Source organism: Cryptomeria japonica, chromosome 4 (assembly GCF_030272615.1).
Source record: "Cryptomeria japonica chromosome 4, Sugi_1.0, whole genome shotgun sequence".
Taxonomy (NCBI): domain Eukaryota; kingdom Viridiplantae; phylum Streptophyta; class Pinopsida; order Cupressales; family Cupressaceae; genus Cryptomeria; species Cryptomeria japonica.
This window is the reverse complement of record NC_081408.1, coordinates 779,737,166-779,753,560: the sequence shown is the minus strand read 5'-3', so window position 1 is coordinate 779,753,560 and position 16,395 is coordinate 779,737,166. Positions and strand designations below refer to the sequence as shown.

General features: G+C 39.4%; 1 protein-coding gene across 6 annotated transcripts in view; it reads right to left on the bottom strand.

Moving 5' to 3' along the window:
- The window catches only part of LOC131031980 (CHD3-type chromatin-remodeling factor PICKLE), a 276,430-nt gene that overhangs the window by 12,466 nt on the left and 247,569 nt on the right, over positions 1-16,395 (bottom strand). For all 6 annotated transcript variants that reach the window (XM_059220166.1, XM_059220169.1, XM_059220168.1 and 3 more), the window contains one exon: positions 2,780-2,873. In XM_059220166.1, the coding sequence (XP_059076149.1) occupies positions 2,780-2,873 (94 nt within the window). The remainder of the gene's footprint in view (positions 1-2,779; positions 2,874-16,395) is intronic.

The window sequence follows — 16,395 nt, the reverse complement described above, 5'->3', positions numbered from 1 at the left end:
ATGTTAGCAGGGTTTCAGGATTATTATCTTTTATGTTCAGTATTATTCTTCTACTCTCACTCTCCCGGTTATTGTAAGGTTAAGTATTAGTACTACTAACCCATTTTGGATTGTAATTTCTCATCCCGCTAAAAAGTGGAAGAGGCTGGCTTGCCGCCTACATTAGTTATATTGTAATTCCATCCTCCCGCTGAATAAGCGGTCGAGTGATGATTGGTTGTAATGGTCCTCCCGCTGCATAAGCGGTCGAGTTGAGTATTTTGTAATTCAGTCCTCTCACTGAAATACTGTGGTTGAGTGATTTGTGTTTGTTGTATGGTTCTCTTGGCTGGTTCACCGCCAAGTCTCCTGCTTTCCCGTTGGATAAGAGGATGGGGCTGGCTTGCCACCCAGTATTGTATCCGCCTAGTATTGTATTTACTTTATCATTTCAGCAGATTTGTGATCTAACGATCCCCTCTTCACCGTATGCTCTCACCTTCCCACATTGGGCACTTGGTGATCAGAAAGTGGAAGGGTTGCTTTTTTCAGCAAGCTTTGAGTTTATGCTTTCTTATTGGCCTTAAAAACAAAAAAAATATCCGAGATATTACATCATCTATGCACAAGAGAACAAAAAGTTGCAGAAGAAGAGATTGGAAAAGTGAAATAGACAGATTGCCCAATCACCTATCCAGACATCATAGTTGAAGAGTGTGCTAATGATAAACCTACCATAACTTCTCGTATTCTCATGCTATCATTTTAGGAGGTTCAGAAGAGGGAAATAGTTTCTGATACTTCTAAAAATAAGGAAGCAACTGATTCTTCATATGCTTCTTCTACTACAAATGAAAATGGTGTGTTGACTCATGAGGGCTATGAGACAAAGTTTCAGGGAGCTACTGATGTTGAGTCAGTGCATGAGAAACAAGATAAAATAGCAGCCTCAAATACACCTTCTCATACTAAGCATGCTAAAAGCAAAAAGGATAATGGCTTCAAATCAGCTAAAGCTGATGATTCTTTCTTTCATTTCAGTGACACATGGAAATTTTGGTTTGACTTTCACAACAAGCCTGTTTATAAAATTTCTTTTGATTCTAATGCTGCTCTTACTTCATCTTAGGAGTCATGCATTAAGGATGACATAGAAGGACTTAATTCCATTGAACACAAATATGATTTTTTATTGCATGGAACTGATCTAGAGCAAAGTCCTAGTGACCTTGAACCTCAACTGTCTGTTGAAGGGGAAAGGGAAGAAGCACGACAGATTTATGGTAGCCATGGAAAGAGAAATTCTGGTTTCTTCTTGCAACATAGCAATAGTTCATCATCTTTGTTTAATCAAGACTGGAAGAGTTTGTTGAAGGGGAAAGGGAAGAAGCACAACAGATTTATGGCAGCCATGGAGAGAGAAATTTTGATTCCTTCTTGCAACATAAGAATAGTTCATCATCTTTGTTTAATCAAGACTGGAAGAGTAATTTCTTGGTATCTGCTAAACATGAAGTGGAAATTTTATCTATTGTGGATAGAACACATTGGTATGTGGAAAATATGATTCAAAATGTGCCAAGAGGTCAAGATGAGTTTAACATTTCCCTTGCTGATTTGCAAAGAATGAAAAGCTCAATGGAAGAAATCAAAACAGCTTACTTGCATTGATCAGTGATAGAGATTTGGCTACTAAGTTTGTAGATGAGGCCTTAGATTTATACAAAAGAACAAAGGCTAAATTGATATATGTTCAAAAGGCCCCACAAGAAATAGAAAATCATATTGCTGTCATTAATCATTTCAAGGAGCAGGAGAACAAACAAAGGAGACCAATGAAGAGATTAGGGTTTTTGAGGATGAAATCCCTTACAGACAACATTCTCTACAATGTTCAATGATACAATCTAGAGAATATTTTGGTGATTTCACACAAAGATCACAACTGGGCTTTATTGGAGTTTTATATCTTCTTCTTCAGTTCCTAGAACATAGTGTTTTTAATATTCATTGTGGCTAATTAAGAAGGTTTTGCAGAGGTTATTGTGTGTTTATTGGTCTCTTTTTCTGAGCCATACTATAGGTTGGTTGTACTTCTCTATGTAGGGTCATACACCTTGCCTGGAACAGCTAGGCTTTGGGAGGTTCTAAGTTACTATTTTTGAGGCTTTTGGACCTGCAATAACCTGTTTTATCATCTGTGTGGATTTTAGAGAAGTGTTTGAAACTTTGAGGTGTGGTGTCCAGTTTGGGAGTGCAAAATTCAAATCTGTATTTTCTGGGTATGTTTCAAATAGTTTTGCAATGTTGTTTAATGATCTGGGTTGCTCTTACTTTTGGGAAAAATTGTACTTTTAGATCAGAAACAAAATATGGAATTTTCAGCTTCATATATTTCTGAATATTCAATATTGTCACATTTTTAAATTGTTTATTTTCTGCAAGTTACTTTATCATCTGCACTTTATTTGTCATCTCAAAACCATTGCAAAACACATCCAAAACCAAAAAATCAAAGGTAAAACAGGGAAATCCAAAAGGTGAATCATGCACATATGCAATTGAATTAGAACAAAAGTATTTCATGCGATGGAAACATAGTGAATGTAGGAAGCATGCCAAAGTTCTATGTCTATTTGATTGATAAATCAATAAGATATATTTATTAAGAAAAAAAAACTATTTATTAATTTATTTATTACACCCTTTGACATAGCATTATATCATCCTATTTGGACTGATTTTTGTTTATGGTCCAACAAGATAAATGACTACAATAAGAAAAGGATAAAGAAATCACCTATAGGTAATAAAAGAGATGATTGTCTGCAGAGTATTGGTGTATCCGATGAGCTAGTCTCTCCATTTATATCTTTGCAACTTTCTTGATCTTCCTGAAGATGAAAGGTTCAAATTATAACTCATAAAATCATGATAAGATGGTAAATTTAAGTGTTTTTTTTGTTTTGTTTTCTTAATACATACAACATATTCATGTATACAAAATGTTGAAAGAAATCTTCCTTACACACAAAATTGGTTGATTCTAAATAAAGAGAGAAAATTGACATGTATAAGATTTATAAATCAAAGACTCAAAAACAAGTTCATTGAATTATTGGGTTCAATTCAAGGATACCCAAATTGATATCTAGCCTCAAAATTAGGTTTAAATTTATTAGATGCTACCAAATTAGGGAATTTTTTGATGATTACCAATAACTGGTAATTTGTTTTTCAAAACCCCCTTGAAGCTTTTAGGCTTATAGGGGAATTTTTCTCCAATTGCAAGTTTTTATAAAAACTTGTAATGAGGGTTTTAAAACCCCCATTACCAGTAGCTTGACTTTAAGTGTTTAAAAACTTGTAAATGGGATTGTAAAACCCCTTTACATGTTTTAAGTGAAATCACTTGTAAAGGAATTCTATTTCCCTATTACAAGTAATTTTACTTGTAATTTCTTTTCTAAAACCCGAAATTTGCCTTAAAGGCAAAAATATGAACATTTTGTAAAACTTTGTTTTCTTTCTAATTCCCGAAATTCTTCCATGCCATTGCAAGCTGATTTGAGTTCGGATTTCTTGGAGGAAATTTAGGGATTCCTTCCAAGTGTGAATTTCTTGCAACTTTGAAGGATTCAAATCCCATTTTTTGCGCATTTGTTCAAACCATTTTATTGCGCATTTGTCTTCTTGAAGCCGTTTTTTTAAATCACGCATTCAAGGCGTTTTTGACTATAATTTGGGGGGTTGAATCCATCTAATCTCAAGGCGTTTTTGGCTCTATCATAAATGCGTTGGATTCTATGCTTTGATCAAACCATTTTATGCGCATTTGTGGTTGCGGATTTGTAAAAAGACCCTAAAAAACAGCCACAGGTTTTTGTTAAGATACACATTCTTCCCATTTAAGGTATGCTTACAATCCTAAATCTTTTTTGCTTTGTCTTGTGATTTATGATGAATAAAATCAGTTTTGAACCATTTCTTTGGCATTTTTATAGCAAATTAGTTTTTCTATTGTCACAATGCGTGGCTAAGTTTTTTCCATTGTTTAAATTCTATTTAAAGAGCTTCATCTTCCATGTTTGGTTGATTCTTCAAGTTTGGATCTCTTCTCAACTTTGCAAGGTAATTTTTATTTTTGTCTTTCTTTCTTAATTTCTTTCCTTGCATTTTCTTGTTTTAGTTTTAGTTTTGTTCATGTTCATAATGGGTTTGTGAGAGGAAATTCCCCATTTTACAAAGAAATTTGTAAAGTAAAGTTGTTCTTCCCCTTTGGAATTTCTCCTCCTTTACTTGCATTCGGGTTTTAAAAACCCGATTGCAAGTAAGAGGAAAATTAGTGTTCTTCCCTTTTTGGACAAAGACTTAATCTTCTTTGGTCCAAAAATCAAGTTTCAAAATAAGAAAGATGTGTTCTTCCCAAATTTGCAAAGAGATTTGCAAGTGTAAAGAGTTCTACCCCTTGATGTTCTTCCCAAACATTTGGGAGAGGAATGTTTTGAGTGTTCTTCCCTTTTTGGACAAAGACTTAACCTTCTTTAGTCCAAAAATCAAGCTTCAATGATTAAAAAATCAAGTTCTTCCTAATTTCGGGTTTTGAAATCCGGATTGCAAGTTGAAAGTTCTTCCCATTTTTGCATGGCAAAGTTCCAAGTGATCTTCTTGAAATTCATTTTTACCTATCTGCTTCCAATTCACTCATCTGTACTTATCATCTTCGTCATTTCCCGCATGCCTAAATACCATTTTTCATCCATTCCTTCGATTTTCAGTTTGTAAGTAAGTTTGCATTTGGATTTAGAAAACCAATTGCAAATGTGTTCTTCCCAACTGCCAAACTGAAAATTCATTCTCCTTTCATTTATTCATGCTTCGTGTTTTGCGAGTATGGTTGCATTCGGAATTTGGAAACCCGATTGCACGTTTGTACTTCCCTCTTGTGTACTTGCAAAACATGTTTCAAAACCCGAAATAAGTCAAAAGCTTATCTTTCCACCTCTTATATTTCCTCTCACAAAGCCAAAGTACAGAAGTTGAACTTTCCCATTTGGAGGAGTAAAAATGTCTAAAGATACTGACTTTGATATTGCCTTGATACTCTTGGGATTACATTGCAGCGTTTCCAGTTGTTTTCAGATGACAGATTTACCATCATCTTCCACTCCAAAAAAGATGGAATATAGGTATGACAAATACCAAAATGAAGTTTTGCAATCACAGGTTTCCTCCTCCCTTGATCATATCAAGGATAATGAGATAGGGCATGTTGACATGTCCGAATTCATACAAAGGATTGAAGATCCGAAGGAGGGGAACATGCAATGGTTGTTGGACAGCCATATCCATCATGCCGCATCCTTTTTAGTTGCTGCGCTAGAACCGGAATTTGTTCTAGCATGTGCCCATCATTTTGATAAAGAGACACGGGTTATTAAAAATGATGATGGAGAAGTGATCATTCACCTGGATGCAGAAGCTATAGAGAGGGTTTTCAAAATTCCTTCTGAAACCATCTATATAGAGATCTCCAAGCAAAGTGCAGCAGAATACTTTGCCAAAAGGGAGAAAGACTGTAAGCGTCATATCAACAAATGGATTCATGAACCTCGCACTGCGCTTACCAGATGGGCTAAGTTATATCAATCTGATTTCAAGAATGAGATCGGCGATGCTATTACCCTTCTGAGTCGTATGATGGGATTGGAACATTCCAATGTTTTTGAACCTTGGATATACCAATTTATTATGTTAATAAGGCAGTCTCAGCACATCTATTGGGGTGAGATCATTAGTGATGCTTTGTGTGAACAACTTGCAGTCGTCCCTACTACTTTCACCTTCTACATGAACTCATATCTCGTGTATATCGCTGCGTCACTTAGACATTTACCAGGTCTTTCTACCAAGGGTGACCGCATGCTTGTACCAGTTTGGGAGTACTATGATTAGTTGCCTCTAAGGCCAAGTAGGTCTCATTCCAAAAGGGTTCAGGACGCTTTCTTTGGTCATTACCTATGTCAATTTGACAAAAACCTGAAGAACAAAAGAGTCTCAGATGAAGCATGGGAAAAGGTGAAAGAATATGGTTGTTTGTTTCTCCAGTTTCCGACTTTTACCTACATGAGAGTTGGATGCTATGGCGGGCAGCCTTATATGCTCCCACAATACCCAACCGATAAGATTATTCTTATGGAATTGGGAAGACAGATCATGGCTGTGCATACACATCAGTCAGTCAAGCACAAGGTTGGCATAGTTATTTCTTCCAATAGCCCATTGAAGATTGGTCGATATTCTCTAATGACTTCAATCAAGGCCAAGGCTATGGAGACAGAGTTGCAGGAAATCAAACTATTTTCAAACCTAGAACTAATTTCGATTACCAAGGCGTGAAGGAAAAGATCAAGAAGACCTTCATCCATGTGCATCAAATAGAAGATATCTGGGTTGATCTCCGTACGGAAAAGGAGATTCGCAAGATGGATTACTGTCGACTCGCTGCAGAACAGATTGTGGATCTAAACCTCGTGGATGTGCCACAAGGGATGATTGATGATGGAAACATTCTTGATCCTGAGTTTGTCAATCAGAATGTTGATGAGGCTCCACTTCCTTCTATCCATTGGTCCCATAAGGAAAGCACTTCTATCTTGGATAGATTTCAGCCAATTCTTGTCAATACCAATACCTGGCTTAAGAACAATGGTGTCAAGCTCATTAAGATTAAGGTTGGGAAAGAAAATGATTCTACAGGTCCTCTTGGGCGGAAGTCTGAAATTCAACTGGACAATAAAGAAGGTGCATCCTCTTCTAGTACGAGGATCAAATTGCGAGTCAGCCGTGCAATGGTGCTTCCTCCCCAGGAAGTAACAGTCCGAGGCAAGGAGAAGCCACAACTGGAAATTCATGTGATTGATCCTGAAGGTTCAGAGGAAGAAACTCAACTGATAATGCTCCTCAGTCGTCTTCTACAGAATCCCCACATAATTCCCTTTCTCCACTTCCTACTGAGGTACCCATGTTTCCTCCTATGATAGATGTGAATTCTCAATCAGCCCCTTCAGTTTCAGAATCTCCGCAGGACGTTCTTCCACTTTCAGCAGCAGAACCATCTCAGGATCGTTCTCAAGAAAATTTGTTGAATATCTTTTCAGATGATCCTTCATATGTACCTTTGTCTGATATTGATACTTCTATGACCTGTTTTGATGAGTTCATGACATCTTCATCACATCCTGTCGTCACTCAGCAAACTATGGTGGCTATTCAAACAGACACTTCTCCCAAGGTCACCACAGTTGTTCAAACAGAAACTGCTTCTCCCTATTTCCCAGAGTCAGAGTTAATGGCTTTACCTCCAAGGCTCAGTTCCTTCACTGCAAAGAGGAAGAAGCAGGTGATCTCACCTGATGCCTTCGACTATTGACAGTTGAAACAATCAAAACCTAAAGCTGTTAAGAGGGCAAAGACAGTTTCGAGGGTGACCGTTGATGACAATCGGATGAGAGTGGCAGAAGTTGCTGAACCAATATGAGATAAACCAGTTGAAGAAATGCAAGCAGCTGATTATCGGATCACAAAAGTGCAACTGGGTAAGCAGACTCATAAGGTTGTCAAACATGATGCCCAACAAGCAGTGGCTACATTGGTACAACAGTATGACGAAGTTTTGGCCAAGAAAGATCAATTGGAAGTAGAGAATCAAAGACTCATGGCAGCCATCCAAAGTATTACTCAACCTTCAAATGGAGAAGGCCAAGTACCTGTTTCTTCCAGTGCCAGTGAACCAATCCAAGGTGTCAAAAGAGCCGCTCAAAAGGTTCAAGCCTTAGACACCTAGGTTGATCAATTGCATGACTTATGTTCACAAGTCATAAGACAGGTATTTGAAACAATGGTTAAATTGGAAATCATTGAAGATAAGTTGAATCAAATCTTGGGTGATTACAAACTAAATTTGGCGAAGGTTGAGAGAAATTTAGTTTCCTGGCGAAAGATGCCTCAACAATAGTTGAGCGTTCTTCAGGTGCATGACGTAATTCCTTCTAGAGTCATGTACATTGAATATGAGGAACTTCTGGAGAACAAATTCCTTGTTCTCAAATCACTCAGTGAAGAAATTGATGAGACCTTAAAGTTGCGTGAAGCAATTTTTCAAGATATTACCTCCCACTGTAAAAAGGCATCCTGCGACATTCTAAATCAGAATGATGAGTTGCTGCCCGAGGAAGAAGTTCTTGCAGATCTGCAACTCAAGATTCATGATGAATGGAGAAGTGAACAATTTTCAGCCGCTTCCATTCAAATATTGATTAAGTATCAAACTGAGTTGCAGGAAATCCGGTCCACGTTCGAAAAGGGCAACTCCACGCTATGCCAATGCCATGATGCCGTCGTAAAGACTATGGTGGTGGCTATGAACACTCATGAACCAGATCCTGATGAATTGCAGAAAGTTATTCAGAAGTTCGAATTGTTCATGTCTTCAAGAGGTGCAACTTAAGTGTTTCTAACACCTGGTTGTAAATTCAAAATTGTAATTTCAGAATTGTAGTTTCCCTTTCGACAAGTTTACTTGTAAAAACATTTTTGTAATTGCAAGTTGTCATCACTTGCATTTTTGTAATTACAAGTAGGCAGGTTACAAGTCAATTTGGAATAGGACTTGTAATCTTGAATAAGTCATAATTAGTTGTTGAATAGGTCTTGGTGGTTGAGGGAATTTCTCAAGTTAGTTAGGATCCTCCCACCTTTTTCTCAAGGCTCCTCTCCTATAAATAGAAGAGAGGGTCCATTGTAATTTTTATCTTTTGGAAAGCAAGCAAAAACTCTGCCAAATTTACAGCAAAAGTCTTTGAGTTTATGTATGTGAATTGAAAGTTTTGAAGAATAATAAAGAAGGATTACTCAAGTTTTGAGTCTTTGAGCTACATGTTTGAGTTTGAATCTTTTTATTTCTTCCATCCAAAGTGTTTCTAAAGGAGCTTAGTCTAATCTGATTTGAAGTCTTTCAGCTGCAAATAGAGAAGATTAATTAAAATAGGAAAATCTCTAGAAGGAGCATGTAATGGACATCCTAGAATGCCCAAAAACTAAACCAACTGCTGATAGGAATTTAGTCAAAAAGTTTGCATCCAACTCCTTATTTCTCCGTCTAATGTTTAAACCTCTTATGGCTTCAGAAATGAAATGTTTGTTTGTTTTTAAGTCTTTGCATAGGTTTAAAATCACATAACATGAACTAGAAGGAAATTACAATAATATGCAACATGAAGATTGAACTACTGCTGATATGATATTATTTCCAGAATTAATAAAGTCAAATACATAGCAGATTTTTCAACTCACTAAATACTCCAGCACTTTTGACATAATGTTCCAACAATGAATTCCCATCTTGCTGCTACAGTAACATGAATAGTGTCGTGATACAGTGACGTGAATAGTGCCGCGCTACAGTAGCATGAATAGTGTTGCAGTAACGTGAATAGTGTTGCGCTACAGTGCTGCTATAGTATTAATTAGTCTTCAATCAGTCCAATATCTTCATAAAATCATCCCTTCAGAATGGCATAAGCATTGGTCAAGAAGTGAAGAAGGTATGAGCAAAACACCAAATCTGCCTATAGCTGGAGATGCACCCAATCTGCCTATTGATGAAGCTGATAGCAATGGATTCCAAAGGCCAAACCCCAAGGGAATGACGTCTACAATGTCACAAGAGAGGATAGACATCCTCTAATGCCAAGAACGGATCTCCAACTCACACATCAATTTCTTCTCATATTCAACATGTTGAATGAAGCCACAAAAGCTTCCTTTTATTCTTTTTACAAGGGTCGACCCAACTCACTTGAGCAATGTGGGATAAAAGAAGTGCAATATAAAACATATTAAAATATTCACTTATGTCTCCCTTGGGTGCCCCTTTGATTTGCACACATCCCCATAAAATAAATATTAAAGCAACACTTTAATATTTTACAATTAAATTAAATGTTACTTTAATAACACTTCAGGCATTAAAATATATTAGCAATCGGGCTCCGAATAGCGCGAGTGATAGCTCGTCGGAAAGCCCTCGTCGAGGAGTATCAAATCCAATCACCAAAGGTAGACTCCATTGTGTCCTGATGACTTACTAAAAATAGTAAGTATGCTTGAAATTAAGTAAATCAACTCCGTTTTAGCCCAAACTGGAAATGACTAGGCCAAAACACTAGGATCCCCTTAAACCCTTCGTTAGCACTCAGGATCATGTAGAGCTAGGCTAACGCACATACACTTGGTCAACTGCTAAAGTGGGGACATTACAGTCCGCCCACCTTGAAATTGCTTGTCCTCAAGCAATCTCAATCCAGCCTACTGTATCACCCGCTCATTCTCCCATGTAGCATCCTCCTCCGGCAGGTCTCTCCATCTGACCAAATACTCTTTCACTATCCTGTTTCTGAGTTTCCTCTCTCTAGTGTCCAGAATAGCCTCAGGTACTAACACAAGCTTCCCCTCCTCATCCAAAGGGGTTAAATCTGCAGAAGGTACTACACTCTGACCAATGGCTTTCTTAAGCCTAGACACATGAAATACATTGTGTACCCGACTGCCCTCTGGAAGCTCAAGCTCATAGGCGACTTCGCCCACTCTGCGAATCACCCTATAGGGACCATAAAATTTAGGCTCCAACTTCTCTGCTCCGCTCCTCTTGAGCGATGACTGCCTATATGGCTGTAGCCTCAAATACACCATCTCCCCCACCTCGAAACTGCGCTCTACCCTATGTTAGTCAGCATACAACTTCTGCTGATTTTGAGCCTGTTGTATATTCTCCTTGAGTGCTCTCAGGATATCCTGACTATCCTGCAACAGATCCTTGGCTTTGGGCACTCTGCTGTCCCCCAAAGCCAAATCCATGAAGCTTGGTGCTTCATACCCATACAATGCCATAAATGGAGTCATCCTGAAGGTCATGTGATATGTGGTATTGTAACAATACTCCTCCATGTGTAACCACCTTACCCAAGCTCTCTGCTACGTAGTCACATAGTTCCGTAAATAACCTTCCACCCATTTATTTACTATCTCCGTCTGCCCATCTGTCTAAGGATGGTAGCTCGTAGCAGGTGTAAGATCTGTACCACACAACCTGAACAACTCCTGCCAAAAGGCGCTCATGAACTTGCTATCCCTGTCACTAACAATAAATCTCGATAGCCCATGCAACCTAAAAATCTCTCTGAAGAACAAATCTGCCACTTGAGCTGCTATGTAAGTAGAAGGAATAGAAAAGAAGTGAACAAACTTCGTCAATCTATCTACCACCATATAAATGCAATCTCTTCCCTGCACTCGTGGTAAACCAGTGATGAAGTCCATAGAAATGCTTTCCCATTTCCTGTCCGGAATGGGCAAGGGCTGTAGTAAACCTGCAGGAAACGTGTGCTCTCCCTTATTCCGCTGACAAACTGCACACTCCCTGACATACCTCTGAACATCATCCTTGAGCCCTCTCCATGAGAACTGCTCTCGGATCTGCCTGTAGGTCTTCAAGACCCCCGGATGCCCAGCTGTAGGCGCATCGTGAAATGCCCTCAGTATCGCCTCTCTCAACTATGATGACGGAATCAAATAAACCCTGTCCTAAAGTCTGATCAATCCATCTATCACCTCATAGCAATCATCCTGTATAGTACCTGAAATCAAACCAGAAGCCCAAGTATCTCCGACATATTCTGCTATAATCTTATCCCTCCAATCTCCTATAATCTCTGCAAGAGCACAAATGTGAGGTCTCCTGGATAAGGCATCAGCTACAACATTCTTCTTCCCTTTCACAAACTCAATGTCAAAGTCATAAGCCTGCAATTTAGTGACCCACTTCTGCTGCCTGTCATTCAAGTCTCGCTGGCTCATGAAATACTTTATGCTGTTGTGGTCCGTCTTGATCAAAAACTTCCCTCCAACCAAGTAGGATCGGAATTTTCCCAAGGCATGCATGATGGCCAACATCTCACGATCATAAATAGAATAGCTCCTCTCCACACCTCAGAGCTTCCTACTCTCAAAAGTGATGGGATGCTTCTCCTGCATCAATACTACTCCAACCCCATCACCCGATGCATCACAATGAAGCTCAAAAGTCTTCGTGAAGTCTGGTAGAGCTAGAACTGGACATGAAGACATCACCTGCTTGAAATGCTCAAAACACCTCTGTGCTGCCCCTATCCACATGAAGGCCCCCTTCTTAGTAAGATCTGTCAAGGGAGCAGCTGTCTGAGAAAACCCCTTAACAAACCTCCTATAAAAACCACATAAGCCAAAGAACCCCTTAAGCTGAGTAAGGTTCATAGGCGTGGGCCAATCAACAATAGCTCTAATCTTTTCAGGATCCACCCGAACTCCCTTTGCACTAATAATATGACCAAGGTACAAAAGCTCTGTCATCCCGAACTCACACTTAGACTCCTTGGCATACAATGACTCTCTCCCCAAAATAGATAGCACCTCCTTAAGATGCTGCAAATGCTCCTCCCATGTCTTGCTAAAGACCAAAATATCATCAAAGAAAATCAAAACGAATCTCCTCAATTGCCCCCTGAACACTTGGTTCATGCAACTCTGAAAAGTAGCAGGAGCATTGGTTAGCCCAAATGGCATAACCAGAAACTCGAAATGACCATAGTGACACCGAAAAGCTGTCTTCTCAATGTCCTCTACCCTCATACTGATCTGATGATACCCTGATCTCAAATCTATCTTTGTGAAGAAGCATGCCCCATGTAGCTCATCTATCAGCTCATCTATCCTCGGAATGGGGTACCTGTTCTGAATGGTTTTCTTGTTCCAGGCCCTGTAGTCAATGCACATGTGCATTGTTCCATCCTTCTTCTTAACCAAAACAACTGCTGAAGCAAAAGGACTTTTGCTTGGCCTAATGTGCCCCATCTCCAACAACTCCTTGATGGCTTTCTCTATCTCATCCTTGTGTTTCTTTGGATGACGATAGAGCGTGATCATAATGGGCTTAGCCCCCTCTTCTAACTCAATGACGTGCTCTATCCCCCTATCTGGAGGAACGCCATGTGGAATACTGCCAAATACCTTGGCATGTCTATCAAGGATGTCCTGCATATCAGGCGAATGACTCTTAACCTATGGCTCTGGTGATGCTGGCATAATCAAGCACTCCGCTGCCCACTCAACATCGTCATGTCTGAACAACCTCTCCATTCTCCTCAAAGAAACTACCCTACAACTGCCATCTGATAATCCTCTGAGTACCACGGTCCTGCCCTCATGCTGGAACCACATCTCTACTCTCTCCATGTTGAGAGTAAACTCTCTAAACGATGTCATCCAAGTCATCCCTAAGATAACATCATAATCACCCATGTCCACAACATAGAACTCATCCTGGAGCTCATAACCATCTCCCAATCTGATGCGAAGATTTGTAATCTTCTGTGTGCATAGTAACTTGTGACCACTAGCTACCATGACTCGGAATCCTTAATGTTCTTCAGTTTGCCACCCTCTCCTAGCCACTAACTGTGAATCTATGAAATTATGTGTGGCCCCAGTGTCCAACAAAGCAACCACCTTCTATCCTTGTATGGTGCCACGCACCTTAAAAGTAATTGCCTTCTGAGCACCTGTCAATCTAGCTAGGGACTTCTCATTCCCTGAACCCTCCTTAGTGGCACTGCTCTCACCATCAAATTCTGACTGCTGCTCCTCATCCTCTAACTGTGACTCCTCAGCACAGAAGTACTCCATCTGGTTGGCCTTTTCCTTCAGAGGACACTTGTGAGATAAATCCCACAGTTCCCTACACTGAAAACATAGTTTTTTCCACCTCAACTCGTTCAGTGTCTCATTGTCTAACCTCTTTGATTCTTTTTTCTGAGGCTGAGAATCCTTACGTAGAGGTTTCTTATCCTTATCCTTCTTGAAGTCTGGATCCTTAGGAGTGAACTTACTCCTAGAAAGGTGCAAGATCTCTCGCCTTCCGAATGGCATCCTGCAATGTGAGGGGATCATGTCCCTTCACCCAACCACGAAGAGGCTCTGACAATCCATCCACAAATAGTACAATCAACCTCCTCTCCGAAATGTCTGTAACCAACACTGATAGACTCTGGAAATCTGAGATGTAACTGTCGATAGGACCCCACTGTCTCAACTGGGCTAACTCCTTGAAATGGAGTTCTGGATCCTTCGTATCAAACTTGTCCATCAACCTCTCAGTGAAATCTGCGTATGTGTCTATCTGGTTATGGCCCAATGTGACCATACCATGGTGCCACCACTCGTGTGCACTCCCATCCAAGTGCAATGCAACATACTTAATCGCATCCTCCTCAAGCATGGGATTAAGCTGGAAATAAGTATCTAATTTCTGGACCCATGTCCGTGCTGAAGCCTTCCCTGTACCATCATAGTATGGAATAGACAACTTTCCCAACTTCTTCCTCATCTCATAATTTTGTTTTCGGTTTCCTTTCATGGGCATATTCTTGAGTCTAAAATCCATATATTCCCTGAATGTCATCTCAGCCTGTAACTCAGGGCTAGAGTCCCTCCAATCATCCATAATCATATCTTGAATCTCTTGCTGTGTAGGACCGGCATTATTCTAGTCATTCTGTTTCGGAGGAAACTGTGGCATCAGTGGTCTTGTAGTAGAAGAACCTTCTCTAGCATATGTCCTAGTTCCCTTGTTAACTGATGCATCTCCATTACCTCCATTACCCTGTCCACCTCCCTGGTTAGCATTATTACCCTGATTGGTATTATTACCTTGGTTGCCATTATTACCTCGGATGCCATTATTACCTTAATATGCTCTTGTCAAATGTTGTGTAATGGCTATAGCCATCTGCTGCAATGTAGCCTGGAGCTCCCTCTGACCCCTAGCAAGATCACTGAGCATCTCCCTAGTGCTAGGTTCTCCCCTTTCCCCATCTCTGTCACCCATGGCTAGTGCTAAAAAAGGGTCACCCTCCTCTTCAATCTCTGGTGAATTCTATAAGTTTGTGTTTGACCTGTTTCTCCTCAAGTAATACTGATGTGCTGGACGCATGAAACCCTCCCAAGATGGCAGGAAAAACAAGCTTTGATACCACTATAATGCACACCGTAGAATGCCCAAAAACTAAACCAACTGCTGATAGGAATTTAGTCAAACAATTTGCGTCCAACTCCTTATTTCTCCGTTTAATGTTTAAACCTCTTATGGCTTCGGAAATGAAATGTTAGTTTGTTTTTAAGTCTTTGCATAGGTTTAAATTCACATAACATGAACTAGAAGGAAATTACAGTAATATGCAACATGAAGATTGAACTACTGCTGATATGATATTATTTCCAGAATTAATAAAGTCAAATACATAGCAGATTTTTCAACTCACTAAATACTCCAGCATTTTTGACATAATGTTCCAACAATGACTTCCCATCTTGCTGCTACAGTAACATGAATAGTGCCGTGCTACAGTGACGTGAATAGTGCCACGCTACAGTAGCGTGAATAGTGTTGTGCTACAGTAACATGAATAGTATTGTGCTACAGTGCTGCTATAGTATTAATTAGTCTTCAATCAGTCCAATATCTTCATAAAATCATCCCTTCAGAATGGCATAAGCATTGGTCAAGAAGTGAAGAAGGTATGAGCAAAACACCAAATCTGCTTGTAGTTGGAGATGCACCCAATCTGCCTATTAATGAAGCTAATAGCAATGGATTCCAAAGGCCAAACCCCAAGGGAATGACGTCTAGAATGTCACAAGAGAAGATAGACGTCCTCTAATGCCAAGAACGGATCTGCAACTCACACATCAATTTTTTCTCATATTCAACATGTTGAATGAAGCCACAAAAGCTTCCTTTTATTCTTTCTCCAAGGGTCGACCCAACTCACTTGAGCAATGTGTGATAAAAGAAGTGCAATATAAAACATATTAAAATATTCACTTATGTCTCCCTTGGGTTCCCCTTTGATTTGCACACATCCCCATAAAATAAATATTAAAGTAACACTTTAATATTTTACAATTAAATTAAATGTTACTTTAATAACACTTCAGGCATTAAAATATATTAGCAATCGGGCTCCGAATAGCGCGAGTGATAGCTCGTCGGAAAGCCCTCATCCCAAATTAGCCCCAAAATGACAAAAAAAAACTTTCTAGGTTTAGAAAAAAACAAAAAGCAAAAATTCCTAAAAAAAGCAAGTTGTTAGGATTGACCCTTGTAATATCCCAGTAATTTTTTTTTTGTTTTTAGACCAATAACAATTCATCCACAACAAATAACCCATTAAGGTTAGAGGAATAAACCAAACAACTGAAAGGGAACCCTTCCACCTTTTGTTCACCAAGAGCCCAGACTAGGAGGGTGAGAGCATATGGTGT